This window comes from Ursus americanus, chromosome 21 (assembly GCF_024610735.1).
Source record: "Ursus americanus isolate L20-20 chromosome 21, mUrsAme1.1.p, whole genome shotgun sequence".
Lineage (NCBI taxonomy): Eukaryota > Metazoa > Chordata > Mammalia > Carnivora > Ursidae > Ursus > Ursus americanus.
This window is the reverse complement of record NC_142147.1, coordinates 14,300,410-14,319,441: the sequence shown is the minus strand read 5'-3', so window position 1 is coordinate 14,319,441 and position 19,032 is coordinate 14,300,410. Positions and strand designations below refer to the sequence as shown.

General features: G+C 55.7%; 1 protein-coding gene across 2 annotated transcripts; it reads right to left on the bottom strand.

Moving 5' to 3' along the window:
* Positions 1 to 2,227: 2,227 nt before the first annotated feature.
* On the bottom strand, positions 2,228 to 13,400 carry CX3CL1 (C-X3-C motif chemokine ligand 1). 2 transcript variants are annotated; one of them, XM_087870458.1, is made up of 3 exons: positions 13,046 to 13,400; positions 7,129 to 7,249; positions 2,228 to 5,391 (listed from the first exon to the last, which is right to left on the bottom strand). In XM_087870458.1, the coding sequence occupies exons 1-3, from the start codon at positions 13,209 to 13,211 to the stop codon at positions 4,299 to 4,301; spliced, it is 1,380 nt and encodes a 459-aa protein (XP_087726584.1). In that variant the 5' UTR covers positions 13,212 to 13,400; the 3' UTR covers positions 2,228 to 4,298. The 2 variants fall into 2 exon arrangements, with proteins under 2 accessions (XP_087726584.1, XP_045662813.2); XM_045806857.2 differs by having other exon boundaries at positions 13,142 to 13,398.
* Positions 13,401 to 19,032: the final 5,632 nt, after the last annotated feature.

Genomic DNA, 19,032 nt, shown 5'->3' with positions numbered 1-19,032 from the left:
AGGTAACCCGAGCCTTGGGGGGTATGGAGTGGGCTGGCCTGGTGTGGGGGCAGGGCTGCAGGGGCAGGGGGGAAGGGGGGGCTCAAAACTTTGGCTAGGTGCCAAATTTGTCATTTGGAGGGCAGTGCAGGGCAAAGGAGAGCAGGTGGGAGAGGAAGGAGTGGGGTGGGGGCGGGGACAGCAGCTGAAGGTGCAGACCCCGAGCCCTCCCACCCCTAGAGCCTGGATCCAGCAGCTCTAAAGTGGGATCGGGCATCTATACTTTTAAGATGATCTGTGGCTCCTACTTTCAGAAACGGTGGCTAAGATTCCAGGGCTGGAGAAAGACTCCAGGTCACATCCTGTCTCTGCTGCTTACGTGCTGTGTGACCCTGGGCAAATCACGTGAGCTTTGAGAGCCTTACTTTCCCCACTGGTACGATGGGGTCGTTCTAGGCAAAGAACTTAGCGCACTGCCGGGCACGTGGTAAACATTAAATAAGCCTTGGCTATTATTATCCGCCGATGGTGCTGATGGCTGACGACGGCTCAGAGACCTGACAGCCCAGTCGGAGATATCCGAGTCTCCAGCAAACTCTGCGCGAATCCGGGCACGCCTGGGCTGGAGTGCAGCTCTCTGTAAGTGAGAGAACGCAGAACACTCCAGGATCCCGGGGAACTGCTCTGGCCGGAGCCTGAATACAGGTTTCTCCCACTGACTATCCTCTTGGGAAGCATGAGGAGTGTAAACCTTACCTGAGGGTGTGATTAAAAACCAGACAGAGCAGGGACACAAAGTTTCCTTGCAAAGCCTCTGCTGGTGTTCCGTGTTGCCAGAAGGAGGGGGTTCGGGGAGAGGCTGGAGGCCTGCGACCTTGTCTCTGAGCTCCTCGTTGGGGGTGGGAATGAGCAACAGCAGGAGGAAATGGGTTGGAGGGGGCACAGGGAGAGCTGTGGCTCGCTGCGGGGGAAGTACTAGAATTTGCAGCTTGTGCAGGGACAGCAAACTCAGACTCCCGCAGGAACCTCAACCTCCACGTGTCTATCGGGTTTGGCAGGTAGTAAAATGAAGGAGGAAGCCAGCAGGGTAGGAGTGCAGTCGTGTGCCCGTCGTGATCTGTTTTTCCTTGTCCTCCGTTTGGTGGAGACTCGGGCTGGGACAAAAATATCCTTGCTCTAAGACAAACGAGAGAAGGGCAATCATAAATGGCGCCTGACGTGGCACAGGCTCCGGGAGCACGAGGGGGTGGAGGGGATGCTGGAGGACGGGGGGTCTCACCCTGGCCTGGCCCCATCTCCTGAGGCAGCCACTGCTTGGGGCCCGCCCACCCCCTGCCAGACTGTGGGTCACACACCTAGCGGTATGTGGGCCAGACTTCCCAGTCACGGAAGAGTGGGTTCGTGTGTATAATTTCCTGATTTTTAAATACTGCCTCTGATTTTTAAAAACCCCGTGTTGACGTCAGATCTAAAATGCCATTAGTTGTGAGACATTCTGATATTTAATAAACTACTAGTAAAGAAAACAAGATCTGTCTATCAAACTATGACAAGCCATTGATTGTCAGACAAATCCCAATTCCAAAGATAGCACAATGTGGAAAAATGCTCACCTTAGGATCCATGAAATACTGTGTAATAAGAGGCTGGACTTGGCCTGTGGCACCTGGTGCAGTCCCCAACCTGCACAACTGTACATAGTGGCTCTTAGGATGCCACCCTGGGACACTTGAGGGCTTAGGGACCACCAGGAGGTTTGTGTTTGGGTCATATCTATGAACGCCCAAGTCCCTTGAGAAATAATCCCTCTTTGATCTTTATCTGGACCAGCAGTGAGTCAAGGCAGCCAAGAGGAAAATGTGGCCCAGTTTGCTCCCATGGGTCATCAGATCACTAATGGTGATACTAAGGCCCCTGAGCTGGTGGCTTAGTAGGCACGGGGAAGGGCAGGGGTGGCTTCATACGGGATTCTGATTCCTGCCAGGGATGGGAGCCACTAGGAGAAATCTCACATCTGATTTTATACGGGCTCAGAGAGGTAAAGGCCCTGCCCAGTGTCACACAGCTGGGCAGAACAGAGCCAGGCCAGGGGCTCAAACCCTCCACCCCCAGTGCTGCTTCTCCTGCTGACCGTAAAAGTGCCTGCCCCTCTGCCCCAGGCAGGCTGGACCCAGAGATTCTCGGCCCCTCCCTGGTTCAATACCCCTGAGTCTCCGGTAGCTGAGCCTGTCCTACGAAAGCTACGTCATTGATTCACAAGACTTTTCCATTTTATTAGTAAAATACAAAATGGCACAGACATTGGTGATAGGGTTGGAAAAGCGAAAGGATCAGCCCACTCCTTCCAGAGTTCCCCCCCAATTGTCCTTGTCCGTGTCCTGCTGGGGGGAACTAATCAAATCCGTGGAAGGGGGACTAGCTGCTCCCAGGTGCCTCCTCACAAAAGTAGGGGAGCCCCAGCATGGGGCCCCCACTCCTTGAAGGCTCTCCCACCAGCCTGGAGGAGCCCAAAAAAGTGCATTCAGACGGGCTGCCCCCACTCTGAGCCGTCAGAGTGCCCCCCACCCGAGTGAGGCCCCAACATCCCAGGTCATGCCCAGCAGGGGTGCAGGAGGGCCGGGTGGACTCCGTGGCTGGACTCCATGGCTGCCCCCTCTGTGGACCAGAGCTGTGTCCACTTCCTCTGAGCATCTACCTGCCAAGTAGAGTGTCACCCACACTGGCCCGTGGGGGCTCCCCAGGAGGGCAAGGGTCACCCACGGGGACCCTCAGAGGAAGGTGGGGAGCTGCCACCAGGGACCCTGAGGGGTGAGGCCAGCAGCCAAAAAGGGAACCCCTGACTTGGTGCCCACAACTTCCCTCCCGACAGGACGGAGTCTCTTTCAGAGGTAAACATGAAACCTCAGGTTTCAACGGTGGATTCTGATCTCATGGCAAATGTCCTGGAAATCCCTGGCCCTGGCTGGCAGGAAGGTGAGGGAAGATCCTGGAATGGGGACAGCAGTGTTTTTAGGGAGCGAGAGATGGGGGAGGGGAAGCCAGGCCGCAGGAAAGAAACGGCAAACACCGGGCCTGAGTCCCTGACACGGGCATAGGGCTGCTTCCAGCAGGCTCCCCACACCCAGGTTCCTTTCCCTGAGCACCTCAGCCTTCCCGGGAGCCTGTGGGAACTCCCCTCCTCCTCAGCCTGTCCCACGTCTCTTGGGCTGTCTCCACATCCCTGCGAGCTTGGTGGACACTGGGAGGGCTGGTCTCCAATGCAGACACAGGCCTGCCCCTCAAGCACCCACCCCAGTCCCCACTCAGGGGGCGCACAGAGCTGATTCCCTCCCACGGAGCAGGACCTGTGCTTTCAGACCCCGTCCTTGCACAGCACCCCCCCCCCCACCAGACACACAGGGCCCACCGAAGTGCCAGGCTCCCCGATGGCTGAGGGCGGGCTAAGGTGTTCTGTTATGAGGCTACACCCCGGGTTTGGGCAAAGGGGTCTCTGGATCAATGAGTGATGCCCGTCAGGGTACAGGTTATTGTCACACATTTGCCAAGTCTCTTTCCTTCCACAGACGGAAAACCAGAGGTACGAATGCCTTGTTGGGTTGGTGGTGGACCTGGGATGAGAACCCCGACCTTCACACCCACAGTCGAGGTTCCTCCACTGCATGACATCCACTGAGGAAAAGAAAACAGTCCAAGCCACTGGATCACTTCATGTCCCCTTCCCACAATGCCTAACGGCGGGCAGCGCCTTCCTGGGAACAGCCCCAGGGAACAACACTAGGCTCATGCAAGTAAAGACAGGTCCCCGGCTGGGTGTGGGCTCTGTACAGGGGACGGGGGAGATAGCACCGCAGGTGGCCGGGGTGACTGGCGACTGCAGCGGGACCAAGAGACACGATGAGGTCTGAGGGAGCGGGCAGGAGGGGCCTGGCCTGAGGCTCATTCGTGAGATGGGGTGACCGTGATACCACCTGGGGATGTGAACCAGAGGGGCTGGGCGTTTTCCAATAAATAATTGTTCATCGGGTCTGGGACTGTGTCAAAGGGAACCTCTCACCAGCCAGCAGCGGAAGTTTCCTGACTTGGGGACATTGGGGTGAGTTGCAGAGGCTACCACTTCTGTCCCCAGGGGGTCAACAGTGGTCAAGAGTGGCCTCCTGGGGCATCCCCGGGGAGCCGGGAGCCGTGGCGTGTGGAAGGTCCCGCCTCCTCGCTCTAATCATCCCAGCTCAGGTCAGGCCCGGCCCTTGGGTGAGGGTGGGTGTGAGGACAGGGGACCCCAGGCAGCTGTCTGAGTAGAACAACCGGAGGCAGGGGGGCAGTCACACCGGCACCAGGACATAGGAGTTGCTGCCGCAGCTCCGGGGGACGTAGCGAAGCCCCTCCACCATGTCCCCCGCCAGCTTGCGGGGGCAGCCCTGGAGGCTCTGGTAGGCAAACATGGCCACCCCCAGGCAGAAGAGGAGGCCAAGGAAGGCCAACAGCCCTACCGCCTGCCTCCGGGTAGCTGCGTGCGAGTCGGGGACAGGAGTGATGAGGACACCCAGCCTCTGGGGGTCCACGGTGGCATGGATGGGCTCCTCCGACTTGGAGCTCCAGCTGCCTGAGGCCGCTGGCTCCCTGCTGGGGACCCTCTGAGAGGAGACAGGGACCGTGGAGAGATGGGGCGTGCCTTCAGGCCCCCCGAAAGCATCCGTGTGAGCCGAAACGGGACCGGTCTCCTCAGGCCCTAGAGAGTTCTCTGGCGTGAGATCGTCTCCCGTGACCCACATAGGCTGGCCTTCAGGGCCAACACTCTTTTCTGAGGCTGTGTGTGAAATGGTGGGGGCGTGGGTAGGGGGGGCCTGGGTAGAGAGGGTCTGGGTAGAGGGGGCCTGGGTGGGGGGGGCCTGGGTGGAGGGGGTCTGGGTGGAGGGGGCCTGGGTGGAGGGGGCCTGGGTGGGGGAGGCCTGGGTGGGCAGGGCCTCAGAGGCCTTTCCCGCAGTCCAGAGGCCTGACCAGGGTTCGTAGGCAGCAGAACTCTGCCAGGACGTTGCGGTGGTGAGGGCAGCAGCGTTGAAAAACTCAGTTTTCTGGGATCCAGCTGGCGCTCCTCCATCCGGAGCCTTGGGAGTGGAGGGGAACCCAGTCCCCCAGGAATCAGCCACTCCCGTTGGCAGCTCCGGGGAAGTCTCCAAGGTCCTCTGTGCCTCCGGGCCACTGTTTTCCTGGGTGGATTTGGGCTCTGTGACCGCAGGCCTGTCCGTTCCCCTGGTGGCCGGGGTGGTCCTGGGATCACCCCCACCGATTAGCATCTCGAACGTGCCGCCATTTTGAGTCTGAACAGCAGTCTGGTTTTTCAGATGTTCTATGGCTTTCTGAACCCATTGCTCCTTTGGATCAGCACAGAAGGTTCTGTTCTTTTTTGTTCTCAAGCTACAAGGAAGGAAAACAGGGACCCAGTGATGCCCGGATGCCATGTGGAGTGGAAGCACCGCATAGACGCTCTGCCGGTGACTAGACCCAGCTGGAAACCCTGCTCCCACCCCTTACTAGCTGGGAGCTGCGAGCTGATGAGCTCGGGCCGCTTGACTCCTGGGACTTCCGCGTCCTCACCTGGGAAATCGAGAGAGCATACCTACCTTCTGCAGGGTGACCAACCTCCCCAGAAGAGCTGGGACTGAGGGGGGTCCTCAAGATACAGGACTTTTTGTGAAAGTCCCGGAAAACTGGGGCAAGCTGGTCACCCCACTTTGGTGTTATTACAAAAAAAGAAAAAATGAAAAGTATGTAAAGCACCTGGCTCAGAGTAACAGCCGAAAATGATAACGATGTTAATAATAATGTCTTCACCATGAAGGCAGGGACTTGGGCTGTGTCTCCTGACTGGGGGGAGCGCGCACCCGTGTGCCCTGCTGCCAGGTGTGTGACTGCTGAGCTCTGGGGCGGGGCCTTTCTCTGGAAGGAGCGGACTCAGATGTCCTCTTCCTCCGCTCGCTGCATTACAGGCTGCCCTCTGGACCTCCCCCTCCTAGTGTGCGTCCTCAGGCCGAAAGCTCACTGAGTAGCTACAGCCACATGTCTGGGGCTCCCAGTGGGGCCCCGAGTGCATCCAAATCTCGAGCTTCCTCCGAAGCTGCGTGTGGCTGGCTCACGGCCGAGAGCACAGCTCAGAGCTGACAGGAGCTCCTGCTCCACGCCGCGGTGCTAGCCATTTTGCCTGTTTAAACCTCCCTCCCAACCCGAGAGCTGGCTACCGCGACCATCCCCATTTTACAGATGAGAAAACCGAGGCTCAGAGAGGTCAAGTGAACGTGCATGGCTCTGGTTCCCTGGGGAAGCCTGAGAAGCGCAGGAAGCAAGCATAACCCTTCAGGCCCCCAGAGGCGAGGTGCAGCCCAGGGCCATGGCCCCCTCCCTGGGGCTTCCCACTTCCTCTTTACCTAGAAAACAGAAGCAAATATGTGGGGGAGTTTGGGGAAAGCAAGCCTCGACGGGTGAGAGGAGAGGTCAGGCAGTAGCCCCCTTGCTCCTCTTAGCAGCTGGCATAGTCGGTGGAATGAAGCACACGACGTCTTTTCCATGAGCCCTATACTTCGAGAACCTGCCAGCCGTTTCCTGATGCCAGGCCCAAAGGCCAGTCTCTAGACTGGCCCAAAGTCTCACGGGGACCCTGTTTCCTCCACTGTCAAGTGTGAATAATAGTCCCTGCCTTTCCTATTGCAACAGTTTCCGGGCACCCTGCCAAGCTGCTTACTTGCATTATCCCCAGTCATCCTCCCAACTACCCATTTTACAGATAAGGAAACTAAGGCCCAGAGGGTAGGCAATGTCAGCAGGGCCCCCCCACCCTTGCAAGCGGTGAAGCCAGGATCTGCACCATATCGGGTGGAGTCTGGAGCCTGTGCCCCGAGACCAGCGTGCTGGACGTCCCCAAGAAATCCAGCAGGTTCAAGTGCCCCCTAATACACACCACCCGCAGTGGCTGCCCCAGGCCTCAGGCCTTTCAGGAAGCTGCTCCCAACCTTTACCCTCGGGTGCAGATATTAAGGTCAGCGAAGGGCCAGGAGGCCAGGAGCAGGAGGAGCAACCTGCAGAGGCCCCGGGCAGGAGGCCAGAGGAGGAACAAGGACGTGGACGGGGATTCGCAGAGGCCGAGGGGCCGGTACCTACATGATGGCAGGCTTCCCGCAGGACTCTTGATTTCGCTGGTAGTGGGCTAGGAAGGCCACGGGGATCTCCGAGGTCATCCTGCTGCACGTGACGTTGCACTTCTTCACACCGAGGTGCTGTCCTGAGCCCACAGAGGCCCCCAGTCAGCAGGACTGTCCGGGGGCACCCGGCTTCCCAGTCCCAGGCCAGCTCGTGCCAGCGACACTGGCCAAGCCGCAGCCGCTGCCCTGCACACCCTGGGTCCTCAGGGCCCTTGACCTCAGCCCCGCCCCCCCCCCAAAAAAAAAAAAAAACCTCTCTATGCCTCAGTTTCCCCACCTGTACAACAGGGACAATGATAGCATCTACCTCACAGGGATGTTATAAAAATTAATGAAAATGAATTCTTACTTATGAAGCTCCTACTGCCTGGTAAGACGCAAGGGTTTAATTTTTAAACTCAAGTTGTTGTCGGTCAGTTGTACAGAAGGGAGGACGAGTCTGAGAGCAGCAAGGGTCTGCCTGAGGTCACACAGCCAGCAAGTGAGGGAACGGGCTCTCCTCCCAGGCCCATGGCTCTGTGCAACCCCCACCCTCCCTTTACGCCAGCAGGTCACCTGCTCAACTATCGCCCCCCAACCCGCCACCCACTACATGCACGCCCCATTCCTCCCTGTCAGGCTGATCCATATTCGTGGTGTCCACGACCTCGGAGACACACGTCACGGGCCCACCCTATGACACATCCACACATACCCACACATGCCAACAAACAGAACAGCACATACAGACCCCACACAAGACCACATAAAGGTTCATATGCTCAGACCCATGGAACAAATACAAAGCATTAAGCGTGGAAGTACAGCCGCCCTCCAAGGAGGCCGGGGTGGGGCCCGCTGAGTGGGGGATCCTTTGTTCTGCCGATGAGTCTGGCCGCAGTTGCTGAGGGGAACAGAGGGGGCCATTTGGAGTCTCCTGGGCAAGTTAGGGGAGCAGGAGTAAGGAGGAGGGGTGGAGATAGGGGTTGTGCAAGGGGTGGAGGGCAGAGTGGGATGGCTATGGGGCCTGTTGATGGCACGGAGCCAGAGAGAAACCCCAGGACAGGATGGGGGTGACTCAACAGTTGAGAACCCAAATATTTTTTTTAAGATTTATTTATTTATTTGAGAGAGAGAGCACATGTGAGAGAGAGAGCACACAAGCAGGGGGAGAGGCAGAGAATCTCAAGCAGACGCCCCACTGAGCCTGACGAGTGGCTCGATCTCACAACCCTGAGATCAGGACCTGAGCCAAAATCAAGAGTCGGACGCTTAACCACCCAGGTGCCCTGAGAACCCAAATATTCCATATAAACATTTGAAGTTTGCATCGCTTTTCCCTTCCCCTAAAATCTCCAGCAAAATTTATTCTGCTTGGTGTCCGCTCAAGAAGGGTATGCAAAAAATAAGGAAGAGCTTGAGTTTCAGCTCTGGATCAAGGTCACAGGCGGCAGAAGCAAGACCCCAGAGGGTTTTGCAAAATTCTAGAGGCCAGGACTTCCAGGGCCATGGAGTCCAGTGAGCTGAATGATCTTCTCCAGCCGGTCAGGGTCCGGGAGGCCCCAGCTGATCCTTACTGCTCATGCACAAGTATTTACATGGATGTAGACGTGCAAACATGTTCTGCCTTCCCAAATACAGGAGCAAGCGCGCATGCACACACACACCTTCTAGAATGTGCCACCTTCTTTCCCACCGTTTCTTTTTAGCCTCAGCCCACCCCGACTGTGGAAGGGGGGTTCAGGGCCTGCAGGGCGGAGCTGGCCTGAGCCATCAAGGGGCAGCACTAGCAGCTCCCGGGGTGGGCAGGAAGTTCTCGAGGGGCTGGGCCCTGAGTCACAGGGTGCCCTTCTCTCTGAGAAAGCAGGATGTGAAAGTTACCTTGCTGCCTTTCACCTGCCTTCTCCCCCGGGGGGACTTTGGAATGACTCAGCTGCACCCTCCCCAGGCCCTGCTGAATAGAGCCAGGAAGCTGCACCCTGGATTGGCCTGGCAGGGGTCCTAGGCCACCTGGAGCCAGGGGGAGGCTGCCAGCGGGCAGGAGGGATGGGCTAGGTATGGTCAGTCTGCCCTCTTGACTCCATGTCTCAGGTGGGGAAGGCCACTGCTCACGTGCAGGGCTTTAAAGAGCCACAAAGGCAGCCTGTGGCTGCCTCTGCCACCCACCCTCTGCCATGGTGCCTACATACCCTCGGCCAGGCTCTGTTCTTGGTTCTGCATGGGGAAGGGCTATGTAACTAACCTGAGGGGGGGGTTCTTCTCTGGAGTTTTCTTTTCTGTAATTGGAAATAATGCCTCCAGCCAGCCATTTACTGTCATGTGAATTTCAGGAAGGCAGGGACCTTCTCAGTCTTGGTGTCACAGTGCTTCCCAGCACAAAGTGGATACGCAACAAATATTCACCGAGTGAAATGTCGCATTCTACTTATCCCTGCACCTACCTCTCCATCTGCCATCCATCCATCCATCCATCCATCCATCCATCCATCCATCCATCCACATCCATCCATCTATCCACATTCATCCATCCATCCATCCATCCATCCATCCATCCATCCATCCATCCATCCCTTTCTGGATTCAGCCAACATTGGTTGGAATTGCCTGTGAGTATCTACAAAGACCCAGGCTCTCTTGTCCGTAACCCTGAGCTCTTTCTCCCATTGGTGCTGCTGCTGAGCTTCGAGAGAACATCTCAATCCCAATAAACACCATCAGCTTGCAGTGTTTACTCAGTCAACCAACAAATGCTGATGCCCCCTCTTCCCTGTGCTGGGTGCTGTGAGGCACAGTGAGATGGAGGCCTGTCTCTACCCTCAGAAGCTCTCAGCTTGAAGGGCAGCCAAGACGGGCCCACAAAGTCCCAGGGCTTATTTTAGTTGAGCACCTACTCTGTGCTGGACTATGCGCTTAGCACACACATCTGCTCTCATTAATCCCTGATGCCCCTGCAAAGAGAGTGTTGTTATCCCGACTTTACTGATGCAGAAGCTGAAAATCAGAGAGGTTAAGCGACTTGCCCAAAGCCATACAGCTGCTTAGTGGCAAATCTTGTTTTCCTCCCAGCCTCTAGACATCCCACTATTCTAAACAGCCTTAAATATCAGGTAGAAACACCATGTTCCAGAACATACCCCCAAATGTGCTGAGATTTGCACAAGGGAGAGACCACTTCCCACTGCAAGTAATCAGCGGAGGCTTCTTGGAAGAGGTATCCTTTAGGCTGGACCTCAAGGACTGCTAAGAGGCTTACAGGCAGGAAAAGACGAGAATGTTCTGGGTCTCTCGGCAAGGTGATAGAGAGATGGCTTGAGCCATCGCTAAGATGTGTGCCCTGGACAAGCCACTTAGGCTCTCTGAGCCTCAGTTCCCTTACCTGTAAAATGGACATGATAATATCTGTTTCACAGGGTGGTTGTGAAAATAAAGATTTTTAAATATCTGGATATTTAATATTTAGATATCTATTAATATCTAGATATTAATATTTAGATATCTAAATATCTTAGAGTAGGGTTTACTCGACAGCCACACCATTGACATTTTGGACCAGATAATTCTTTGTCGTGGGAACTGCAGGATGTCTAACAGCACCCCTGGCCTCTACCCACTAGCTGTCTGAGCATCCCCCAACCAAAAATCGGGACATCTGTAATAACAAAATGTCTCCAGAAATTTGCCAAATGCCCCTGGAGGGCCAGATCACCCACTGCGAGCCACTGCCTTAGTGACACCCACAAGGGTCTCCCCTCACCTCCCTCAACGTCCCCTTCTCCCAGGGCCTTTCCTGACCCCTCCTTAAAATCTCAACACCTCCCCCTGCTACCCTCCCCTCTCCATATATTTTTTTAAATCACAGCCTGTTTTTCTAACAGACCAAATCATTTGCTAATTTATGTTTTGTATCCTCTTGTCTTCCCCAGGTGGTGCTCAGCACTCGAGGTCTGGGATCTTGGGCACTGTTACCCACTGATGTGGCCACAGCCCCTGCAACAGTCCTGGCACGTAGCTGACGTCCACTAACTATTTGTTCAATGAATGAACAAAAGGCACAAGGAAGCGCTTTGTGACACATAAAATTGTAACCAACGAAGGCATAGAGGAATTTTTATTTCAATTCCACAGGCCCTGGATGTGACGCTCTGAAGTTAGCCTCCCCTGCCTTCCCTGTCCGCCTCCACCGCTAATCAGGGGGCAGACTACAGCAGCTTAAAACAGATTTTTTTCCCCTCTTTCTTGCTGGGGCTTGAGTAGGAGTGAATGCGTCAGTGCTCCGGGAGAAAATTCTCTGCGCTGACTTCTCTCTGCAGGTTGGTTATATAAAGCAGAGGAGCCTCCCGCCTGACACAGCCCCGCAAACCCACATTTGGGGACTGACGCAGCCGCCCTGCACCAGCTAAAAACCCCCAGCCCCCCCAACCCTGGGCCTCTCTGGCTTGGGGACCTCCCCCTCGTCCTGCAGGGGCTCCCAGGGGGTCTCTCAGAGCCACAAACGACAGTGTGGGTGAGAACCTCCGAGGCGGGCCCGGCCAAGTGCCAGGAGAAGAAGGTAAAACTGAAGCTCAGAAAGGTTGAAATAGTTTATCTTCCAGCAAAGTCAGTGACCAAGATTAGGGCAGAAACCTGATGTCCTAAAGCCTCAGGCTATAAACAGAGTGTCCAGGGGCCCCCACGCCAACACCATCCCTTTTTCATCTTGGCATAGGAACCGTTCCCCCTGCACCCACCGCCAGGCTTCCTGTAAGTAACCCTCCTCCCCCCACTCCCAAGATGCCTTCCCAGGCTTTGGAGCCCCACGGCGCCAGAGGCAACAGCTGTGTTAAAAGATGCAGTCCCGGGGACCAAAGAAGGCAAGACACGGCTCAGGGTCATGGCTATGGCAAAGCGACCTCCGTCTGACTCCCCGTCTTTTAGTGCTCACTATCTCCAAACACCTCTGGCCTCGGGGTTCAAGCCCGCAAAGCAGGAGGCCAGCAGCCCTTGGCCCCTGCTGCCCCCCCCCCCAACCCACCTGCTCCCTGGCCTGCTGGTTGGTTTTCCCCACATAGAGAGACTCAAAGGCAGTGTGTTCCATGGGGGTGTCCTGGAAGCTTGAGACCATTTTCATCCTCCCAGACTTGCTGTGTGCCCCAAGGCAGGCTCCTAGCCTCTCTGAGTCTCAGCGTGCCAGATGGTCTGGCTCAAACAGTTCTCGGAGGCTACGTGGCCCACACAGATGGTAAGCATGCAGCCAGGCTCTCTCCTGCCCTAGTTGCTGGCTCTGCATCCTCGGGCCAGTTTCCAGACCTCCCTGGGCCTCCATCTTAATCATGCCGGTGGAATGGATACATGATGCCCTACCAGGTCCTGGGCTCCAGAGAGCCAGTATCCGGAGGTGAAAGCACTTTCTGAGCTATGCTTGGGGGAAGAGGATGGTGGCATGGTCGAGATACAGGCAGAGGGACTGGGGCTACAGACCAGAGCAACAGCAACAAGCGCAATCCATGATCTGCAATGACCTTGATCTCTACTAGTCCTGGGTCCCCTACTCGAAATCAGGACAGGAGAAAACCCTAACTGTGACCTGAGACTCCCAGTCAGGGTTTCAGGTTAACATTAACCCCGGAGGGGAGACCCAGCCCACTGTCAGCCAGGGCCTCCCACCCTGTTGCCCCGCATGAACCTCCTCAGCCTTCCCTGTCCGCCTCCCGCAACACCCCTCTGTGCCTGGCACCCTCGTGCCACCCACACCACCTCTTTGCGTTGCCAAGCAGTGGCCACCTCGCTCACTGGGCCAGGCGGGCTGTCTCTGGAGACGGGAAATCTTTCTAGCGGGAGGGGCAGCCCCGAATCTGGGGTCAGGGAGGAGCCCAGCCCCCTCCACCACACCCTTTGGAAGGGGTTGCTGTGGACCTTACCCAGGTGGGGTCTGGGGGCCCTGGTATCAGGCCTGAGGGGCAGAAGGGGGGCCGGCGGCTCCCCCACCAGCTCATGCAGGAGTCCAGCCCACTCACCGGCCAGCAGCATGGTCAGATGGCAGAGGGCAGCCACGCGGAGCAGCCACGAGAGGGGTGGAGGAGCCATGGCCGAGGGCGGGCAGGCAGAGGTCCAGGCGGGGGTCCGGGCAGGGCCGGGAGAGATGCCGGGGCCGGCGTCTGAGCTAAGTGCCGTCCCCTCGCTGCCTGAGCTCTGTCGCTTTTTTTAATGGCTTTTTATAATGGGGCTTGCTGCCTCTGCCTCCGCCTCCAGCCCGGCAGGCAGGCAGGCGGGTGGGAGGGGAAAGGAAGGGAGCCAGTGTGCAGCGGCTGGATGGCTGGATTCCTCAGGATGTTGCCAAGGAACCGAGCCAGCTCAGGCTCTGGGCTCGGGCCGCCGCGGGGCGGGGCGGGGGGGTGTTGGAGGCTGGACCAGGCCTGACAGCATTCAAAGGGCCTTCTCTCCCCCCATCTGCTGGGGCTACCAGCTCCAGAGCTGGCACCTGGGGCCCTAGCCCTAAGTGGGCCACAAAACAAAAGGACAGGCTAGGGAGTGCTGGCTGCCAGCAAGCCAGGAGGGACTCAGGACCCTAGAGTCCGGGTCTCACAAGCTCTCCTCTGGCATGGGAGAGGTATTTCTCCCACATCATGAAGGACTTCCAACCTTTCCTCCTTGAAGCCTCAGCTCGGCGGGGGGCGGGGGGGGGACCTCATTCATCCATATATATCCCTGAGCCCAGCATGGAGCCTGGCAAACAGCAGGGGCTCAGTCCACTCATTTGCTGGAAGAATGATCCTACCCCATTTCATAGGGACACATGGGGAAACTGAGGCCCAGAGAGGGGGTGGGATCACCTCAGGTCATTCAGAGCGCTAGGGTGGAGAACAGACTGGAGGCGCACAGGGGCGTGCGCACGTTAGGACACAGAAAAGAGCCCTGGCCTCCCTGCCTCCAGCTCCTCTACCTCTCCTTTCCTCCTTCACACCCACGGCCAGCCCCGGCTCGGGCCCCTGCAAGGAACATCACGGCTGCCGGCCTCATCCGGGGTCACTCGGTGCCTGCCTCGCAGCTTGTCCTTGACTCTGCAGGTGCCCCGGGGGAAGTCCTGCCTCTCTTGGGGGCCTCAGTTCCCCCTCTGCACGAGAGGGAGTTGGGCCCGCCCACCGGGGAGGGAGCTTCGCAGCTCGGACTTCTCAGCGCCTCTCCCATTACAGGGGGGCCGGCAGGACCAGGCGGGCCCGCGCCCCCCAGACTGGTGGAAATGCCTGAGGCTTTGCAACCGTGCAGCCGCTTTAACAGCAGCCTTCCCTGAAGACAGCGGCCATAGTTCCTGAGACTCCAGAGCAGTCTAGCAGTCGCCTAGCCCAGCCAGTGCCCGAGTTAACCATGAACCTACCACTCCCATCTAGGTGTCTCTGGCAACTAGCCACCCGGAAACCAGTGTGTCCTTGAGCCACTGCCGCAGGCTATGGAGCCAACTGGTTCAGGCTGGACTGGGCAGAGAGGTCTCAGCTCCTGAGGCCGGAGGCTCCCTCTCTCACCCAGCACAGGTGGGCTGCTGGGGCACGGACATGGGAGGCTGGACCCTCCCTCGCGATGGGGAAGAGCACCCTAGGCATTGACCGATTGCATTCAGGCTCACGGAGTCCGTCCCAGTCCATGCAGATATAAAGCAGGTGACGTTCACATTTCCGTCATCCAGCCCCTCTTCTTATGGCTGGGAAAACTGAGGCCGAGAGAGGGACGAGGGGTCACCACACCTGCAGTCCAAGGTTCTTTCTGCTCTGCCCAAGGAGGTAGGAGCAGATGAAGAAGGAGGAAGGGGAGAAAGAAGAGAAGGAGGAAGGGAAGGGAAGGGAGAGGAAGAAAAGTGGGAGAAGGGGCAAGGAAGGGGCTGAGGAGGGGAAGGCATCCAGGGAAGAGAAGGCGGGAGAGGCAAGGGACAAGTCCTGGGAAGCCCCATACTTCATAAAGGCCAAGAGGCAGGTGGGGCAGGGATTTGGAGAGTTAAGACCCTTGTTCCCGTGGCCCCAGACTTTGCTCCAAAGAAGTATTTAGGGGCACCTGGGTGGCTCAGCCGTTAAGCGACTGCCTTCGGCTAGGGCGTGATCCCAGGGTCCTGGGATTGAGCCCCGCATCGGGCTCCTCCGCTGGGACCCTGCTTCTTCTTCTCCCACTTCCCCTGCTTGTGTTCCCTCTCTCTCTGTCAAATAAATAAATAAAATCTTATAACAAAAAAAAACCAAAGAGGTATTTAGAAAGCAGGGGCTCTGGAATCCAATGGTCTTGGCTCTGAGCCTACTGTGTGACCTTGGGCAGCTTCCCTACCTCTCTGAGTTCACACTTTCTCTGAGACAGGCACTATTTTAAGTGTGTCGTATGATTAACTCTGGTCACCATGACCCGGCGTGTGAGTAGAACACCACTATCATTGTCTGTTTTATGGATGGGGAAACTGAAGAATGCAAGACTTAAGTAATTTTCTAAGGGTCACCAGCCAAGACATGGGGGAGCCTGGATTGCCCTGGCCCGCTGGCCTTGGAGTCTGAGCTCATGACCCATAGGCTACACCACCTCCCTCCAGCCCCACTGTGAGGACGGCTGAGAATGAAGTGAGTTGACCCCCAGAAGGTGTCAAAACACAAAGTACAGCTCCACTTTTCCTGTTCCTTGGGAATAGCCCATACCGTCTTCCGGCCCAGCTCCTCCCCCCACAAAATCGGAATGGTCAGCTCCACCTGTCTTATCAAGGCATTAAGGACGGAGTTTGAATGAGTCAGTTTGGACACAGAAACTAGGCTTTCAGATCGGCCAAGACCTGGAGGCAAACGTGACTCCACCACTTAGAAGAATCACCTTTAGCAAGTTACTTAACCTCTCGGGGCCTCGGCTTCCCCATCTGTAGAATGGGATGCTAATAGCCACTTCACCAACTCACTCGTTGGGGGAGTTCATGAAACGAACGACTTTCACAGCGCCTGGCACACACGAGCCCTGAGTGTTTGCCCATAAGCCCCGCTGTGTGCCTGGCCCTGTGATGGGACTGGGGACCCAACGGCAAATACGCCGGTTCTTGCTCCAAGGAGCCCCATCTCAATAGGAGAGAGAAGTCCTACCATAGACTCCAAGGCTGTGGGCCTGGGAGAGGGAGAGAGGCCCTTATGCTTGTCCAGGAATCAAGGAAAGCAGGAATGAAAGACAATATTTAAATCGAGAAAAGGGGCAGGCTTTTGCTTTGTTTCTTTTACGCTATTGTTACGAAAATTCTGAACAGAGGTGTCTGGGTGGCTCAGTCAGTTAAGCGTCCAACTCTTGATTTCGGCTCAGGTCATGATCTCAGGGTCCTGAGACTGACCCCTCTTTCGGGAGCCTGCTTGAGATTCTGTCTGTCTCCCTCTGCCCCTCCCTCCCTGCTCATGCGCGCATCCTCTCTCTCTCAAAAAAAATTTAAAAATAAAAATAAATTTTAAAAAATTATAAACAATAAAGAAGAAGGAATGCAACAAAGACCTTTCATATCTCTGGCACCTAAATTCAATGATTAGCATTTTCCCATATTTGCTTCATTGTTTCTTGGTTTTGTTTTGGTTTTTTTTTTGCCAAGCCATTTCAAAGTAAATTATGGATGTCTGAAACTTTGCCCCTAAAGCCTTCAGCATGCATCTCCATAGTATAAAAATGCACTGAATTACATAAATATACTATTATCCCACCTAACAAAATTAACAAGAATCCCTATATGTCATGTATTATTCAATTAATAATCAAATTTCTCCACTGTCCCCAGGATGTATGTTATAGCTTCACCTTCCTTCCTCTTTCTTTCTTTTTTTCTTTGTCCCCTCCTCCTTCCCTTCCTCCTTCCCTCCTTCTCTCTTACTTTTATTTTCTTTTTTTTTAAAGATTTTATTTATTTATTTGACAGAGATAGAGACAGCCAGAGAGAGAGGGAACATAAGCAGGGGGAGTGGGAGAGGAAGAAGCAGGCTCACAGCGGAGGAGCCGGATGTGGGGCTCGATCCCATAACGCCAGGATCACGCCCTGAGCCGAAGGCAGACGCTTAACCGCTGTGCCACCCAGGCGCCCCTTTACTTTTATTTTCTGGACCAGGATCCAGTCTAGGTTTATGCCTTGCAGATGACATTTCTTTTTAGTCTACAGCAGACCCCCTGCTCAGTTTTCATGGCACTGACTTTCTGAAGAGTTTCAAGACTGTTGTCCTTTTTTTTTTTGTCCAAGGTTTATTGAAGATAATACAGCACAGCAGAAGAGATCTAAGTCCTAGGAAAAGACAGTTGTCTTATACACTGTTCTCGTTCTTCATGTATCTACATGGATTCCTCGTGATGTCATCTAATTCATTCCCCTGACCTGCGCTCTTCCTGTAAACCGGACTTGGAGCTATAGACTCAGTTAGAACCCGGCTCCGTATTCTTGGCAAGAATCTGGTATGAGTAATACCGTGGACTTCAATGTGCCACTTACAGCCACCCCGGCGGACAGGTTGCCCCACTGCTCATGGTGGACTGATGGGCCACCAACCCTAGATCTCTGGCTGGAGAGGTGCCAGCCCCTTTGCGATCTGTAAGTGACCCGCCCTGTGCAGACGGGCCGGATTTGGACATACTATTCCAGGCAGACGGCACACCTACCCAAGGTAAAAAGGGAATGGGGGATGGTCCGGTGCCATGGGCTCTGAGGAAGGCTGCCATTGGACACCTGGAAGCTGCAGTGAGGAACGAGAGTCCTGTTCAGGGGCAAAGGGGAGCTGGGGGGTTCCAAGCTGAGGAATCACCAGAGCCACAATCAGAACGGCCCTCGGTGGCAGGACAAAGGGTTTCGTCAGGCGGTTAGCGGAGAGGACTGGTTGGCGCATCTCGGCCCACACCTTCCTCGGGCCATCTGCCAGCCCGCCTGGGTGCCCCAGGGAGCAGGCAAGCCTGCATATTCTTGCAGGACACGAGGGACTCCCCTAGCCCCCGAAGCAGAACAGAAACAGCTGTGGGAAGCAGGGCGGGGCGCCAGGGACACTCCTGTGGGGACCCAGGATGGTAGGAGGGACAGGGTGGCCAGTGAGATGGCCCCTGGGGGACAGTCCTGCCTAATTCTTCCCCGCCTCACCTGACTCTGCTCAGCTCACCTCTTTGGGTCCGTAAGAATTGTTGCTCACATGCACTGGGCCCTTCCCCCCATCTGTGCCCCTGGCTGGCCACAGCCTCTGTTATACTGCGGTAAAATCTCCATATCATGAAATTGACCTTTTTAACCATTTCCAAATGTTCAGTTCGGTGACATTAAACACATTCACAGCGTCGTGCAGCCATCCCCATCATCCATCTTTAGAACTTTATCATCTTGCCACACTGAACCGTGGGACCCATCAAACAATTAACTCCCACTTCCTCCTCCCCCACCCCCGGCAACCACCAGTCCACGTTCTGTCGCCTGCGTTTCCCTCCTCTAGGAATCAGGCAATATTTGTATGTCTGTGACTGGCTTATTTCACTTACCATCACGTCCTCGAGGTTCCTCCGTGTTGTAGCAAGTGCCAGCCTTTCTTTCCTTTTCAAGGCTGAACAATATTCCGTTGTGTGTGGGCACCGCATGTGTCTCTCCGCTCACCAGTCAGACACTCGGGCTGTTTCCACCTTTCGGTGATTGTGGAGAATGCAGCTGTGAACACGGATGTACAAGCATTTCGTCAAGTCCCTGCCTTCAGTTCCTTTGTGTCTGTCCCCAGAAGTGGGACTCCTGGATCACACGGTCATTCCATGTTCGATTTTTCTGAGGAACTGCCCTCCTGTTTTCCACAGTGACTGCTCCATTTTACACTCTCACCGCCAGTGCACAAGGATTACCATTTCTCCAAACCCTCACCAATCTTGTTCATCTTTTTTTTTTTTTAAGATTGTATTTTTAAGTAATCTC

Coding starts and splice junctions, on each gene's coding strand:
- CX3CL1 (XM_087870458.1), bottom strand. CDS start 13,211: ATGGCTCCTCCACCCCTCTCGTGGCTGCTCCGCGTGGCTGCCCTCTGC. Junction 7,250..13,045: donor GGCCCCCAGACCCCACCTGG/GTAAGGTCCACA, acceptor CTGTGGGCTCAG/GACAGCACCTCGGTGTGAAG. Junction 5,392..7,128: donor TGCGGGAAGCCTGCCATCAT/GTAGGTACCGGC, acceptor CCTTCCTTGTAG/CTTGAGAACAAAAAAGAACA.